General features: G+C 45.2%; 2 protein-coding genes across 2 annotated transcripts; one reads left to right on the top strand and one right to left on the bottom strand. All coding sequences in view use genetic code 11, as the record gives it.

The window, feature by feature from the left end:
- Positions 1–495: 495 nt before the first annotated feature.
- EGR_03923 (hypothetical protein) lies at positions 496–1,026 on the top strand (the record flags this gene model as incomplete). The annotated part of the gene is made up of 3 exons (XM_024493172.1): positions 496–520; positions 730–942; positions 989–1,026. 3 exons carry the CDS (start codon positions 496–498, stop codon positions 1,024–1,026), a joined length of 276 nt encoding a protein of 91 aa, XP_024352444.1.
- Positions 1,027–1,671: 645 nt separating this feature from the next.
- On the bottom strand, positions 1,672–13,140 carry EGR_03922 (Integrin beta-7; the record flags this gene model as incomplete). The annotated part of the gene is made up of 12 exons (XM_024493171.1): positions 1,672–1,989; positions 2,229–2,357; positions 2,414–2,510; positions 3,132–3,400; positions 3,488–3,949; positions 8,052–8,300; positions 8,468–8,686; positions 8,823–8,990; positions 10,897–11,115; positions 12,139–12,417; positions 12,494–12,915; positions 12,987–13,140. 12 exons carry the CDS (start codon positions 13,138–13,140, stop codon positions 1,672–1,674), a joined length of 2,985 nt encoding a protein of 994 aa, XP_024352443.1.
- Between the last annotated feature and the right edge of the window lie 1,073 nt (positions 13,141–14,213).

Below are 14,213 nucleotides of genomic sequence, written 5' to 3'. Positions count from 1 at the left end.
TGGCCTACTTGGTCGTAAGCCGTATAGTCAGCTAGTAGCACGCGTCCACCCTCTCTCCATCTACATTGGATTCGAACTTCGTGTGTACGTTAGCGTTTTATACATCTGGTTCTAAAAACTCACATTTTATCTCCCTAGTGTGCGGTTCATTGGCAAACTGGAAGGAACTACGATTAAAATGAATTTTATTTGTTGTTAATCATGTGTTGGATCCTCATTTTCCTTGAAAACTTGTCTCGTCTTACATTCTAGCCGCATCAAGTTCATCATATTTGGGTTCACTCACTTATCTTATCTGGTCAGCGTTTGAATGCCATCTTAATTCTACTGGTGGGTTTTTGTCTGAAATAGGTTCTTAAACGTAGTGAGTGAAGCGAAAATTGTTTTAAGCTTCCATATTTTGCCCGTTCTGTACACACCTAGGTAAGCACCTTTTTGTTGGGCATGACTTGGTACCGTACACCAAGTGTGGTATAAGAATTCATACGATAAGAAATGACCTGTAATGGTCATAGCGTTGGTAAGTGTACCATCCGAATCTGTCCTAAAAGCCCCACATTAATAGCCACAAGACTGCATTATCTTGCTTTCGCCTACATTTAGGCCTCACCCGAGTAGATGAAAACCTTTGAAAAAAGTGGTGTTAGGTTTTGCCCTTGTATATGTTTGCCTTGATCTAGAGGGGATTAGGATTTTTCTCTAGCCCGTAATACTCCTTACTTTCACCAGATCGCAGTATGCAAAATCGGCCATTGACACGACTCTATCTGCCCCCCGACACGTGCAAACGCTTCCAGAAGTACCTCCAGGAGAATGAGGTGCAGCATCAACACCATCAGCAGCAACAGCAAATGGATAGTAAGGAGGTGAGGTCTACAATGGATACAGGGACCACCACCGCATCAGCCACCACACGAAGAATGACCAGACGATTAGTCGCCGGTAGTAGCTTACTCCTTATTTCTGTAATTCCGCCTTTTTTCTCTAGAGCTGCGCTCTGGAATGGATCACGATGCTCCTCCATAGGAGGACGAAGGACTGATGCATTTATTGTATTCTTTGTTTATTAAAACCATGTATTGAAAGCTACAAGCTTTACTCAAACGGGAGTATCAATTGTGAATGCAGAGCCCGCCTCAGAATCCAAACTTTGGCGAAATCTTTCTATCATATAGTCGAGAATGGTACGCTATTTTGTAATAAATTAGTACACCTAAGCACTTGGCAAACATTAATTTTAGTTACTTATTTTCTAATGAAAGTGAGGTTAAGGCAAGAGTCATTCCTTCAATTTCAACAGGGGTAAAAGAACTCACACTTTGCGAATCCACGCAGACTATTCTGAAGAAAATCTAGAAGAGTCTTCCCCACTTTCCCATCAACGTCAGACCATTTAAAGGTAAGTCGGGACCCAGTAAGCAGAAACTGTAAACACCGATAAAGAGCCTCCTCGAAGCTAATTTGTCCTCATATGATGGCATAACACAGAGGTAGTGGAATGCGCAGTGATGTTTACGGTTTTAGGCTCTAACTTGGTCATTCAATTACAGCAGACGCATATAGCCACTACGATCGAAAAGAAACGATAGCCCAGACCTAATGGAAGAAGGTAGTACAGAGGCAAAGAAAGAGGATAGGCTCTGCAAATTTACAGAAACAATAGTCTCCAGCTCAACCATCCAAAGACTTGGCCTTTCCATCCAGCTCGGGATGGATGGGCTGATTGCTAGGCGGTGCGACAAAGTAGTTCTCCCAGGTGACTGCGGCATGGTGCAGAATGTGCGCAGCGGTGACGGCAATAGGATCACTCCCTTCCTTTCCCCCCTCCGTCCAATCCTCCGCCACCACCTCTACCGGCTCCCAGTCCTTCTCACCCAGTAGACTAATCATCGGCTCCACTGTCGCCCTGGTAGCGCAACCTCTGAAGACCACTGGAGTAAGGAGGCAGTCGGCAAAGTGGATGGCTTCCTCCACGATTGTCTTTGTTGTCTAAAATGAGTGAAGGAGGAAGAAGAAGCCGAATCAGGAGGCTAGAAATAGAACTGTTGGAAACCTTAATCAGATGCACAAAAATATTGACTCTGCTCAAGCGGGAAATCAACATTCGAGATATCAGATCAATTTTGAAGCCTGGTTAAGGCGACAGTATATCGTGGATTATTGGCGAGAATATTCCAAATAGTGTTGAATGTAACCTTCGAATGGCTCAAATATACACACACACACACCTCTTCATTGAAGTTGACCAAACTCAGTCGTTCGAGTAGTTTTAGCGTCTGGTCGTCCAGTTCGATGCGTGGGGGGATTTCTTCGGGCGGGATAGTGAAGATAGCGCTGTCCGAGCATGGGCTCCTGTCCTAAAAGGTGGGTTACATCATTCAGCTAGTTCACGGAACGGCGGTACTTCACTTACGTCATGCCAACGCCACACGGGTTTACTGGGAATGAATCGGTAGGAGCGATGACCACGGTGAACCAACGAGAGTCGAGAAGCAAGCAGCTGAGACAACCTGTTCATTTCCTATTGGCAGGTGCGAAAGTAATGCTGATTCTGAGATTAGTCCAAATTTTGACTGTCTATCTAGTTGATTGGGAGTTAGAAATAAGTCAACCATCCGAAATCGCATGTGACAAACAGAAATGAAATCTAACCGCTATAAAGAACGGAAGGACCGCCAAACTTCCAGCAAGGTTTGGCTCAGCTCAAACTGCAAATAAGGGCTGAATGAGGAAACGCACTAAACAGTTAGCCAGTGGAAAAACTGGTGTCACTTGAGGCTCAAAACCTCGGGAATAATAAGGCACGAAAGTGGCACTTCCAACTTGTCAAGCCGGCGACTACCAAAATGGGGAATAACACCACACCATCACATCAGTCGAAAGGCTCGCACGGGTATGTGCATGTGTATATTCCTATTAGAAATGAAATAATAGGTGTGTTCATTAGAAAGAATTAGTACATAAGTCCACGTATGCCAGCGATGTGTGAGATTGCGTGCTGTCACACGAAATATTACTAAGGGGAGGGGAGCGAGGGCGAGGATGGTTGTCGCAAGCAGAAGAAAAGAGCGCCAGAACTAAAACAGGAAGGGTAGGACTGGGAGGAAAAGCACAAAATTGCAGCATGTTACTCCAAGGCGGCGTCGTCATTGAAGGTGGGATTCATGACACGCGTGGTGGGCGGTTCAAAGATCGGATTCTCCGCCATCTCCCAGTGCACATTCTCATTGTGCATCTTGAACTTGGCCAATTCACGACGGTCGTCGATGGTGATAACGAGTTTGTAAATGAGGAGGAGGATTAGGCCACCCAACACAATGCCCGCAATCACGCCAAGGATAATGTAGAGGATGCCCGTGGTCTTGGTGCACTCGCTCTTGCGCACGATTTTCAGGTCAACCTGTGAGAGGAGGAATAAAGGCAAGAAGTTTGAGAGGGGGAAAAAATCCACCATCTTAGCTACCTCAACCATAAAGAGCTTCAATACCTTCCGATGAATGTATACAGCATCCGAGTAGCGGTACTTGAACATCACACGGCATGAGTCCTCCGTGTAGATGATGCAGAGATTAGATCCACCGCCAGAGCCGCCACCACTTCCGCCTCCCTCGCCCACATCTTTGCTCTCCTCCCCCACCTCATCAATGATTTGCACTTTGGTCGTATCGATGACAGTAGTATTGCAAACAGCGTGACAGGCGGCCACGGTCTCGGGGCTGACAGTCACAGGTGGGGCGGTGGGCGGACGCTTCTCTGCCTCCTCCGCTATTCTCACCTCGTCGGTGCCAAGCATCTCACGGCGCAGACACAACACACACTGCTCTACACCGCGATCGGTGCAGAGCGCTGACTCTCCACCCTGCACTTCGTTGCACAACTGGCCGGTACGACCGGAGTTGCAAAAACACTGGCCACAGTCGCAGACGCCCATGCCAGAGCAGGCTGGGCCCTAGCGGCGAAAAAATGCCTAATTAGATAATAAGGCGAATGGGAATTGGCGTTGCTACCGATTCGTTCATATACTTACCCCTAACTGTTGGTATTGTATTCAGCCGCAAAACCAGTCACACATTCTAGCCCTTCCGTCATTCAGGGAACTGAATTCCACAATCGCGAAGACTAAAAAGTGTATCCTAACCGCTAGGCTGCTTTCTAATCGTTATGCCTGAGGTAAGTCGAGTGGTAAAGTGGCTTTATTTACTCTACACTGTTACGACTTCCATGCTAAGGGGAAAAGGTAGTGCCTGCGTTGTATGATTCTGGCCGTTCAGCACCTCTGCAACACCAGAACGAAACTGGTAAAGGACTTCTACAGCCTATTGCACTTTCAAGGAGGAATAAAGGAGTGCATTTGCAGTAGCTTGATGTTAAAGTGCAGTCTTATGGAGGACATTCACTTCTTCGTGAGGCATTCGATAGCCTGGTTCGAATTATTGCACTACCCAATTCTTTCTAAAGGAAGGCGCGAAAGGTGACGGGGGAAAGGTGGCAAATTTGGGACTGCAGTCGTGACAATTGACAATTGAGGCAGTGGGGACCTCAAAATGTTTCCCTAAGGCAACTGCAGATGCTCGTAATTTACATACGTGAATGGGCTTTTAATTCTAGTTGTAGTAAAGGCACAACCATTACTTCTTATACTATTTAAATAATTAATAGTAGAAACAGCGGACCAATAGAGGGAAGGGTACTGAAATAAAAGAACTGATAGTTTTCAAGTTAGAAATAGCATAATCAACGAAACATCCGCAATCATGAGAGTACAACCGGAGTTCACCAACACCTATTAATTTACACTGCACTGTTTTCCGGAAAAAAGCTGGTCCAACCACGCCCACATCAGATGATGTGTCAAGGCGGACACCTAGCTGGGCATGTGGGCAGACGGACTCCTTCAATCGATACTAATTAATCAGAATTTGGTGTTTACTTTGAGATTTGCAAGCACGGGAGAAGTGGAGGAGTGATGGGTTTAGCAACCGCCTCCCTACTAAAGAATAAAATCACATAGGGGCCACGCTTTTGGTGTCTAACAGCAGATAAGACGAAATCATGTGGGATCTTGGCTGCCAAAACGACCACTCTAGGGATACAGTCATTCATCGATCCGTCTTGATAAGATGGAATCCAGTGTTCATCGTTCCCTCATTAACCGACACAAAATACAGGCAAGCAAATTCACCGGTTGGGGATGTCAAGCAATTCCGCAAGGACGTGTAAGATGGGTGTGGGACTCAGGGGCGGATGACGACCGCATGATAAAACGCGCATACGCGTATGGTCATCGCCACGGCCAGGCCGTACGCCAAGGGAAACGCGGCTTAAGGCAGAGGTAGTAAAGCTCCCCTCTATGTGATGGGGTTTATTACTTCCACTGCACACCGAGGAGTCACAGTTAAGGCATTACCTGGGTTATGGTACTTGAAAAACCAAGGTAACTACTCCAGACTTAGAAGTGTCGACAGCAGCCACTATTTCGGACGCATAATTTCGATTTTGGTTGGATTTTAGGAGGCAGTCTTCCGCAGAATAAGATCCATGAAATTAAAAATTGATAAACTAAACGCTAGTAGTAGTCGCGGATGTGAATCACGTTGTGGAACCAATAGCACCAAAATGAGTTCAAAAGGTTGACGAACGACTTTGACCTTGAAAGGAAGTCCGCCAAGTGGGAAGCTTAAGTTTAATGCTGCTGCTGCTGCTGCTGATGATGATGATGGTGATGATGAAGAAGAAGAAGAATGGCATTGTGGAAGTGAAAATGAGAAGCCTGAGATATCCAAGAAATGACTACTGCTGATCAGATTCCGTCGTCACATGACTTAAAGAAGAGGGAGCTTGCAGGGAGAAACCGCACCTTACTGGCTCGCCTGAATACCCTTGCTGAAAGCCATGACAACAGCGAGTCGCAGCAGTGCCACGTGAGAAGAGTAAAATGAGGGTGAAAATGTCATTTTCCAGGCATCATACCCAAATGTCCAAACGCGACAGTTAGTTGTCAAAAAGGCCAATTATTACCCCGTTTTGCAATGCTGACCAGTCGGTTGTTGTAATGTGTCTACCACAACCAACTAAGTTCGTACTCGGGAATTCCACTCGGAATAACTTCTACAACTGAAAGAAAAATTATCGCAGGTAAATCGACTTCTGCTACGAAGGGCACTGTGAAAAAAAAAGCATTTACTGAAAACGGTGACCTAGGTGGGAGTTTAAATGGAAAGTACATACACAAGCCCGGTGTACCAGGAGTTTCGTTGACCCGGATGAATTTGGCGGAAGGCGTCGGGAGACTAGAAGCGCATTGACAAAACAGCCGCCATCACAAGTTAGTTTCTGAGGGAAGACAGGTTGCGCAGAGATGGCAGGCAAGTTACAGTGAAAGTATAACAGATTTATTCATCAGCTGCCACTGCAGGTGAGGCTGCTAGGAGTTGATATTGCAGGGGAAATTCAGCTAGGAGAAAACATATCGACCCCAGACCGAACACTTCATATTTAGTGGCTAGTTGGAAAACGCCCACCACCACCAATCATTATAGTTAAGCGTTTATCGCCAGTGCGTGACGGATTTGGGTGGACAAATGAATCAGCACAGGTCGGTGAAATTGCACATACACATCCAAACATCTAGGTACGAATCAGACCACTGCGGTGAAATGATAGGGATTGAAAAGGTATAATCGGACCTCCCACTCTTCCGCGATTCGATCAGTACTCTTTGAATTATTTTGTATTTTAGACTCTAGTTACCCATAACATACTTAAAAGCAACTTTGGAACTATTCGGGAGGGCCATTAGTGGTTTTCGCCGGACAAATACTGCAGCAGGGTGGGGAAAGAAGGTATCCATGACGACTTACAACAAAAGGCCCCTCAAGGTTGCATCTAATTGGGTATTCACCCTGATCTCGACTTTTTGTGATGACCAATAAGGGAGAGAGGGAGTCGAATGGAACAGTCCGAAATCGTTTATCCACGCAATGCTTTGATCAGTGACACGTAAAGAGAGGGTCAGAGGTGGTCTGAATACCCCACCCATCTCTGTGTTGTAGGAGGTGAAGCCAACTAAGGTACCTGACTGAATAGGAGCGAAAGTGCAACACATCGGGAAGGAGAGTTGAAGGCGGATCATAGTTTTGGTACAAAACACTTCGCATGTTGTCAAATAAAGCAACTGACGGTAATAATGACGCCGTACGATCTTCACCAATGCCTCTCAAACGAGCTCCAATGTCGTTTGCTCAACAAAGGATGTGAAGCTTATGGAGTGGCACCTAAATACACGAAATGCGACAATGGCACTGAAATCATCGCGATGATACCCGATTTTGCCCCCTGCACGCATATAATAAAACCTTTTAATGACGTCAGAAATAACTCGGACACTACACTGCGGTGAAAGCTGATTAAGCTGAGAATGAAAATAGCTTAACAATTCCTACGACTTCCACAACGTCGAGGCATTTAAAATACAAACCAACAGTTAGAGGGCTTGATGAACTTCAAGACGAAGATCGTTTCAAGAGAGGAGATAAGGGTTAATGCATCGAGGACAAAAAATCAAATGAATAGGTAGAGTGGAACTGACAGACTAATACCCGCGAGTGTGTACAGCACGCAGAGGGCTTTGTGCAGGGAGTGATGCACAACACAACTGGTTCAGGTGAATGTAAATGGGCGCGGGTGGAGAAATGTTAGTGACAAATGCAATAAGCCTGCATGGTCAAGTAATCAGCCACCATCGGCCATCAAGCCAACTGCGAGTTAAGCAGACAAAAGTAGCATGAACTAGTATCCTGCCAAGCAAGGAGTTAACAACTCAAAGATTTGGAAGGGATGAGAACTGTGGAAGGTTATTCCACTTGCCAAAAGATCAAAATACGCAGCCAGTATCAGAACAGAACAGCTTCCCGATGATCACTATTCCTGTCTTGTGCGAGATTTTGATACGCTCAAGTAAAAGAGATCTGATGGCGTTATGATGTCCCCAAGGGCTAACTCGAGCACCGCATCAACAGGCTGCAAGGGTTAGATAGGGCAGGAGAACTCACATCGGGGTTGTTGGGATCGTAGCAGTTGGCATTGCTGTCGATGCAGTCACAACGTTCACCGGTGTAGCCAGGTTTGCATTTGCAAGTTCCATCACACTGGCATTCCCCACGCTGCGGCCCACCGCACACCTGGTTGTCGTCGAAGGCGCGTTTACAGCCGTGGCGGTCGCATTCACAGTAGAGACCCATATAGCGTGCCAGGTTGCACTTGCATCGGCCGCAGACGCAGCGTCCACGGTCAGAACAGGGCTAGGGGGGAAAGGAACAGAAGGAGAGAAACACTCAAAATTGGTCCAATACAATTAAACTACGATGTCTTTCCTCCCGTTACAAATTATCCCTCATTAATACAGTAAAGACGCTAACCGTAGTGCAATCTCGGTGTCGAGGGTGATGAGAGAGGCAAATCAACTCACTACATCGTCCCCTGGACGCGTGCACTGCTGCAACATGATCTCCTCCTGCTGCGAGGACTCCGCAGAGCACTCGCAGAACTCGCCCGAGTACTGAGGGGCGCAGACGCAGGCACCGCACAACAGGTAACCGTGATATTGACAACGTGGCGAGGTTGGATAGGAGGCCGTTGGGGTGCCGCAGGCGGGGCAGTGGCATGCGGAGGTAACTTCCAGCATGGCCTGATTTGTGGGGAGAGAAGAGACCATTCAAAAATCAACTAGTTGACTAGATTGAAGTGAAAAAAGTGACGTCTTCAAGTGTAATTCGCGTACTACGGAGACAGTTATTTCAGCCTTTGCATGGGTTGTTACTAACCTGTTCCTCCAAGGCCACCATTTTGAGAATCACCTCCTTCTTGCCAGAAAAGCATCGAGTGGGAGTTACAGAGACCCGATATTCAATTTTCCCACCAACAGGATGTTCCTTGCACACCGTCTTCTTCGTAAACTCCGTTTCGCCCTGGCACTTGGCGAGAATTTCAACCTAAAAGTGATGTGAGCCAACAACAACACTTAAGCAACAACGGTTTCTTTAGCCTCTGCGATACTGTACCTATTTAAATAGTCTCTCAACGCTTCTCTAGATTACTAACAACTCGTCACAGTGATGGAACTTACAATGCCCTCATGTATGACTTGGGACGCTAAATGCAGACAGGACTACAGCCACTGCCAGGTTGTCCAAATGCAAATTGCTATTAAATGGCCTCATCTGATGGACAAAAAAAGTGAAGCGAACGGAGCAGAAAGAGAACACATGTTCTTTCTTCTTTCATGTTAGGTCACAGCCCACATGTAACAAGCGCCAAGAGTGAGGTGCAAGGTGGAAAACACACAGGTAACCTCACATGAAATCATCCCTTCACGCTCGACAAAATTGGAATTAGCACACAACTGCTGTCTAAACGGTTCCATAAAAACAGCGAATGGCGTCGACTGTTGTGATGCAGCATCCGGGTACGAGCAAAATCAATTGTTAAAGTGGCATAGCGAAAACGATGAACTTATTCGCTGAAACCACACTTTGACGGAACAAAGCAGCTGTACTTAACGGAGAGCGGATTGTGAAACTCTAATCAAATCAATCAAAAATGACTTTGTCGGGAAGTTGGGTAAATTCTACTATATGCTGAAATGAAGCCACCGAAGGGATTGGAAGACAGGAAGGACAGACCCAAGGTGCGTACCACGGCACAGGAAAACAGACAAGTAATCAGACCTAGCGCTGATCCAACAGGAACCGAAAGTCTTCCAAGTTTATCAAATACGTTTCTTTGGTGTAACAGAACAAGAGGGATTGATAAGGTCTGGAGCAAAAGGGGTCAACGCAACCATAGCACCTGAGGCTTTGACGAGTAAAATTGCGTAGTAAGTTACGCATTAAAATGCTTCAGGAGCTTTTCATACCCTGAGACCAACAAAACAATTTTCAACCAATTCCTTCCAATCCCTTTGTAGAGCACACAGAATGGAAATAAAAGTTTTTAAAAAACCAATCACTGGGATGATGGCGATTAAGTATACATTAGTCAAGTTTTTGCACCACCTGAAAACCTCTGACAGCAAAATGCTAATCGTGACGTTCGGTTACGTTCAATGAAGGTTGAAGATGCAAAGGGGATAGGGGTGTAGCTACTATAATTAACACTGAAAAAGGCGGATCAACTATGAGTAATAGCCGTAAAATATTGGGTGAGTTATCTAAAGGTTCAAAAAGCACTCATTTGAAGCTGTTAGGTAAATAATCACACCGCCGATCTGACAGACTAGAACGTGCCCACAAGAGCTGTGACGAGAATCTCACCCAGGCGTAAACATTACAATGGGAAGAGAATATAGAGGCTGCAATTAGCAACGTCAAAAAACCGGACAGTAGACCACGAGTGATGGAAGAAAATGATATCAGCAGACCACTGAAAAGCCTGGTAAAGCCTCAAAACAAATTAATTCATTAACAAATCCGCCCAGCAACTCAAAAAACACCGAACGAGGTGATGATTACAAGGAAAAAAACGGTGCATCCGCTTCGAAGGCAAACCACAAATGACTCTAAGTGAGCCTATGACAGCTAGTGATAACAGGTTAGGCAGAGGATTGATATTGGCGATTAAAAAGTGGGAAACGATGCATTAATGCGGCAAAATACCGGTTGCAGCTGGCCAATTTAATAATAAAACGAATTCGCAGAGAGAATAGACAAGAGTACATCCACTGTAACTGCTAGCCCTAAAAGTTGCCAAACTTCAACTGGTTTGAAAGAATGAATTTGTCAAGTCAATGAACAGCCAAAAGGCACCAGAGCCCAAGCGAATCATAAATGCTAATCAAAAAAAAGAAATGATGCACCCACTTTACAAAGGAAGGACCGAATATAATCAAAGAGCACCCACCTCGAGAGAGTCCGTGTCGTAAGAGAGGATGAGTTCGGCTCGGTTGGCGATTTTGTCATAATTCTCACGCAGCAAGTTAACGATGTTGGTGGAGCTGTCGGTGAGAGTGCCCACGGCCGCAGAAGGCAAGAAGGCGGCCAGCTTCTCGTAGAGAGGGAATACCTTTGCATCAATGGCGAAGATGACACTGATATCCCTCTCTGTAAGCACCTCCGCAACCTGGGAAGGGACAAAAGAGTTGGCAATTGAATGTTAAATATGTCATAGTTATAGGCGTTAATGAGTGCCAGCCTAGCTATCATCCTTCGCTTCATTTGACTGGCCTTTTCGTGATAGTGAAGCATCAGTATCACTGGATGCGATTATCTTTCAGACTGAAAAACCACGACAGAGCAAACAACTAAACGAGTTACGGCTACAGTTTAGGAAATCGTAGCAGGTGATTTCAGTTTGGGATGCAAATAAGCCATCCAAGTTGATGATTCATCACGAAGATGAACATTTGCAAAGTTGACAACAACCAATTCTCTGGAAGGATAATGCATACTCAATTGGTCGTGTTGCACAAATATCTGGTCAGGAATTGGGAATGAATTCAAGAAAATAATCACCGAAGTGTGTTCATTAGTTCCTCACATACAGTGGTTGAAGATGAGAGTTTCAGACGCTAAATCGCCTCCTGGAATCGTGCAAATACTATTGCCATCAATCCCCCATTCAGACTTTGGTACCGACTAGCGAGAAAATGCTAACGCTGAGATAAATAACTCTCCTTCCTTTGCCTATGAGAAATCATAAGGCAGCTAATGTGAGACTGAGCTAATGCATGATTGATCAAAGACCAGGCAGTAGAGAACTAAACAACCTGTGATCGAGCAGCAAAATCAAGACGAATGACAATATTCTTTCGTGCATAAACAATGACTCAGCAGGGTAAAAAATGTGTTGGTCGATTGTCACAAGGAATCAATCAAGCAACCTTAACCAAGGCTATGGATACGACAACCTAATAACTACAACTTCTAGCAGCAAATGCATGGGTTTAGCAAAACCAGATCAACAATGCTAGAACAAAAACAAATCCCCAAAGTCGACGAATTCAGACAAAAGGGAATTCAGAACATAAACTCATGAAAAGAGGTGATGCCACACACATCTTCTCAAACAATGAATTTCAGAAGCGGCCATGCGAGCCCAACAGGATCGAAAATTGAAATAAAACTCCTCCTGACTAGGCAATACCTCTCCAACACTGGGATAATCCGTTTCCACAGAATTGTGCCATCCAAGGTACACCAACGACTTATTGAATCTATCCAGTTCGTAGGTGAGCTGGCACGTCTTGGGTGGTGGTTTAATCAGTCCTGCGAGGCGACCATCTCCAGCCAAATGAAAACCTCCATCAGTTGCGAAGAGAACGATTTTACGCGCATTTTTACGCCATCCAATGTATTCAGGACATCGAGCGACCTGGAGGAGAGCATCCAGCCCACCTTCTGGACTATCCAAATTCCCTGACGGCTAGGAAAACCGGGCATCAGGAGAATAAAATAATTTTTTACGGAAATTCGTGAGAAAACTAGCTTTGTAATCTTACACGCGAGAGAATAGTCTTTTGTTCAAACTCGGCAAAATCGCTAGTCAGAGAGAGAATGTGTTTGTAGAGGAAAGGTGGGTCACACTGAAGATCTTGATTACCGACACCATAGAGACAAGGATTAACTTGTGCCTCAGGAGTGGGCACGATGAAGGGAAAAACCGGTTTATCAACAAATGCCCCGAAACCCATTCGAAGATCCTTGGTAACGACTGTGAATGAGTTGGCAATGTCTTTAGTGAGTCGAGAGACCGTTTCCAAGTCGTCACGCATAGTATAGCTTTGGTCGACGAGAAAGTAGATGTCCACAGGGTAGTCGGTTTTCGATTGGAAGGTGAAATCAATTTTAAAACTATCATGGGGACGAACAGACACCTTTTGGCGCGGAGGCATCAACTGTGCGTCACCGCCTTGAACACCAGCTACAACAAAACAGCCGAGTGCGAGGGATAATGGGCGGTGTTTTTAGAGCAATGTATATCAGTGAACGTACCATCAACAATGGTTGAGTTTTGACTCTCAATCTTGCCAGCGGGACAATTTCTTTCCAACAGAATATTACGTTCATCACAACGATAACCTGGACCTTCAGCTGTATCATCGTATTCACTATCAAAGCACCAAGAACAAGTAGGACCACGGCCCATACATTCCTGGCAATTTCTAGCCAACTGACATGGGGTTGCTCCAATGGTGGGATGCAACAAGTAGGCTATAATTAAGTTCAAAAAAATATAGTTTCTGGAGCAGTCCATTTTTGACACACAATAGCTCCACTTGCTACCATTCACCGGCAGTAAAACGAAGCCACTTCAGTATTGATATGATGGGCTAGTCGCATGGGAAACATCAGCTTAATCAAGGTGGCGCACTCCTATTATTAAACAAAATATTGAAACGTTAAATAAGCCGCAAATTAACTGAAAAAATTTACTTATTCTCACAAAGACAAGTATGCAGTCACAACTAATAACGAAGCAATATGCGTGAGAGAGTGCGAAAAATGGGCAGCAATCAGGATGCAATTTCATACCTCGTAAATGACACTATTCTCTCACTCATTTTGGATAAACTGGCACAATAATGTATTGACGTGGCGCAGTACGTACACTAGGTTTTATAATTGCTTTTTGCTTCTTTATTGCTGCAATAACTTACTTGATAGCGGTCTATTCCTCGGTATTGGTGAGGCGCCACTTTTGTACCTCGAATTAGCCCTCCTCTACCTCGCTGGGTGGGCTGGCCCTTGGGCTGTTTCGATAGCCCAGACGCCTTCTCTGTGCTGAATGTACATTCTGCCCGAGTATTGTGTTTTCTTTCATCTTTATGGAGTCTCCGTACGCTACATGGGAATTGGATGGAGATCGAAAATTGAGTACTTATTTATTCAATACATTGTACCAGTTTTTTTCAGAATTTTGCCGTTGTTGACTGCTTCTCGCTTGTCAGCAAGTTAAGAACTGCTGACAATTTAGGCTTTTAAGCTGTTTGGTACGGGTTCGTGCGTGTCTGCTGCCTTTACTGTTAAGGGTGCCTAGCGTGTAGGGTTTGCTGTTGCGGAGTCTAAAACTACGTATAGTAGTTACCATTCTTTATGAATCCACTCGAGTATCTCACGTTCCTCGGTAGGTGGGACAGTTTCCGGTCATTAAGCTCAACACCAGATGGTAGTTGTTGTAGTAGTCCTTTGCCCAATACTGCAGTATCATACCCTCGCCAG

Source organism: Echinococcus granulosus (assembly GCF_000524195.1).
Source record: "Echinococcus granulosus chromosome Unknown EG_S00022, whole genome shotgun sequence".
Taxonomy (NCBI): Eukaryota; Metazoa; Platyhelminthes; class Cestoda; order Cyclophyllidea; family Taeniidae; genus Echinococcus; species Echinococcus granulosus.
The sequence above is the reverse complement of the archived record's forward strand: the minus strand, read 5'-3'. Positions and strand labels throughout refer to the sequence as shown.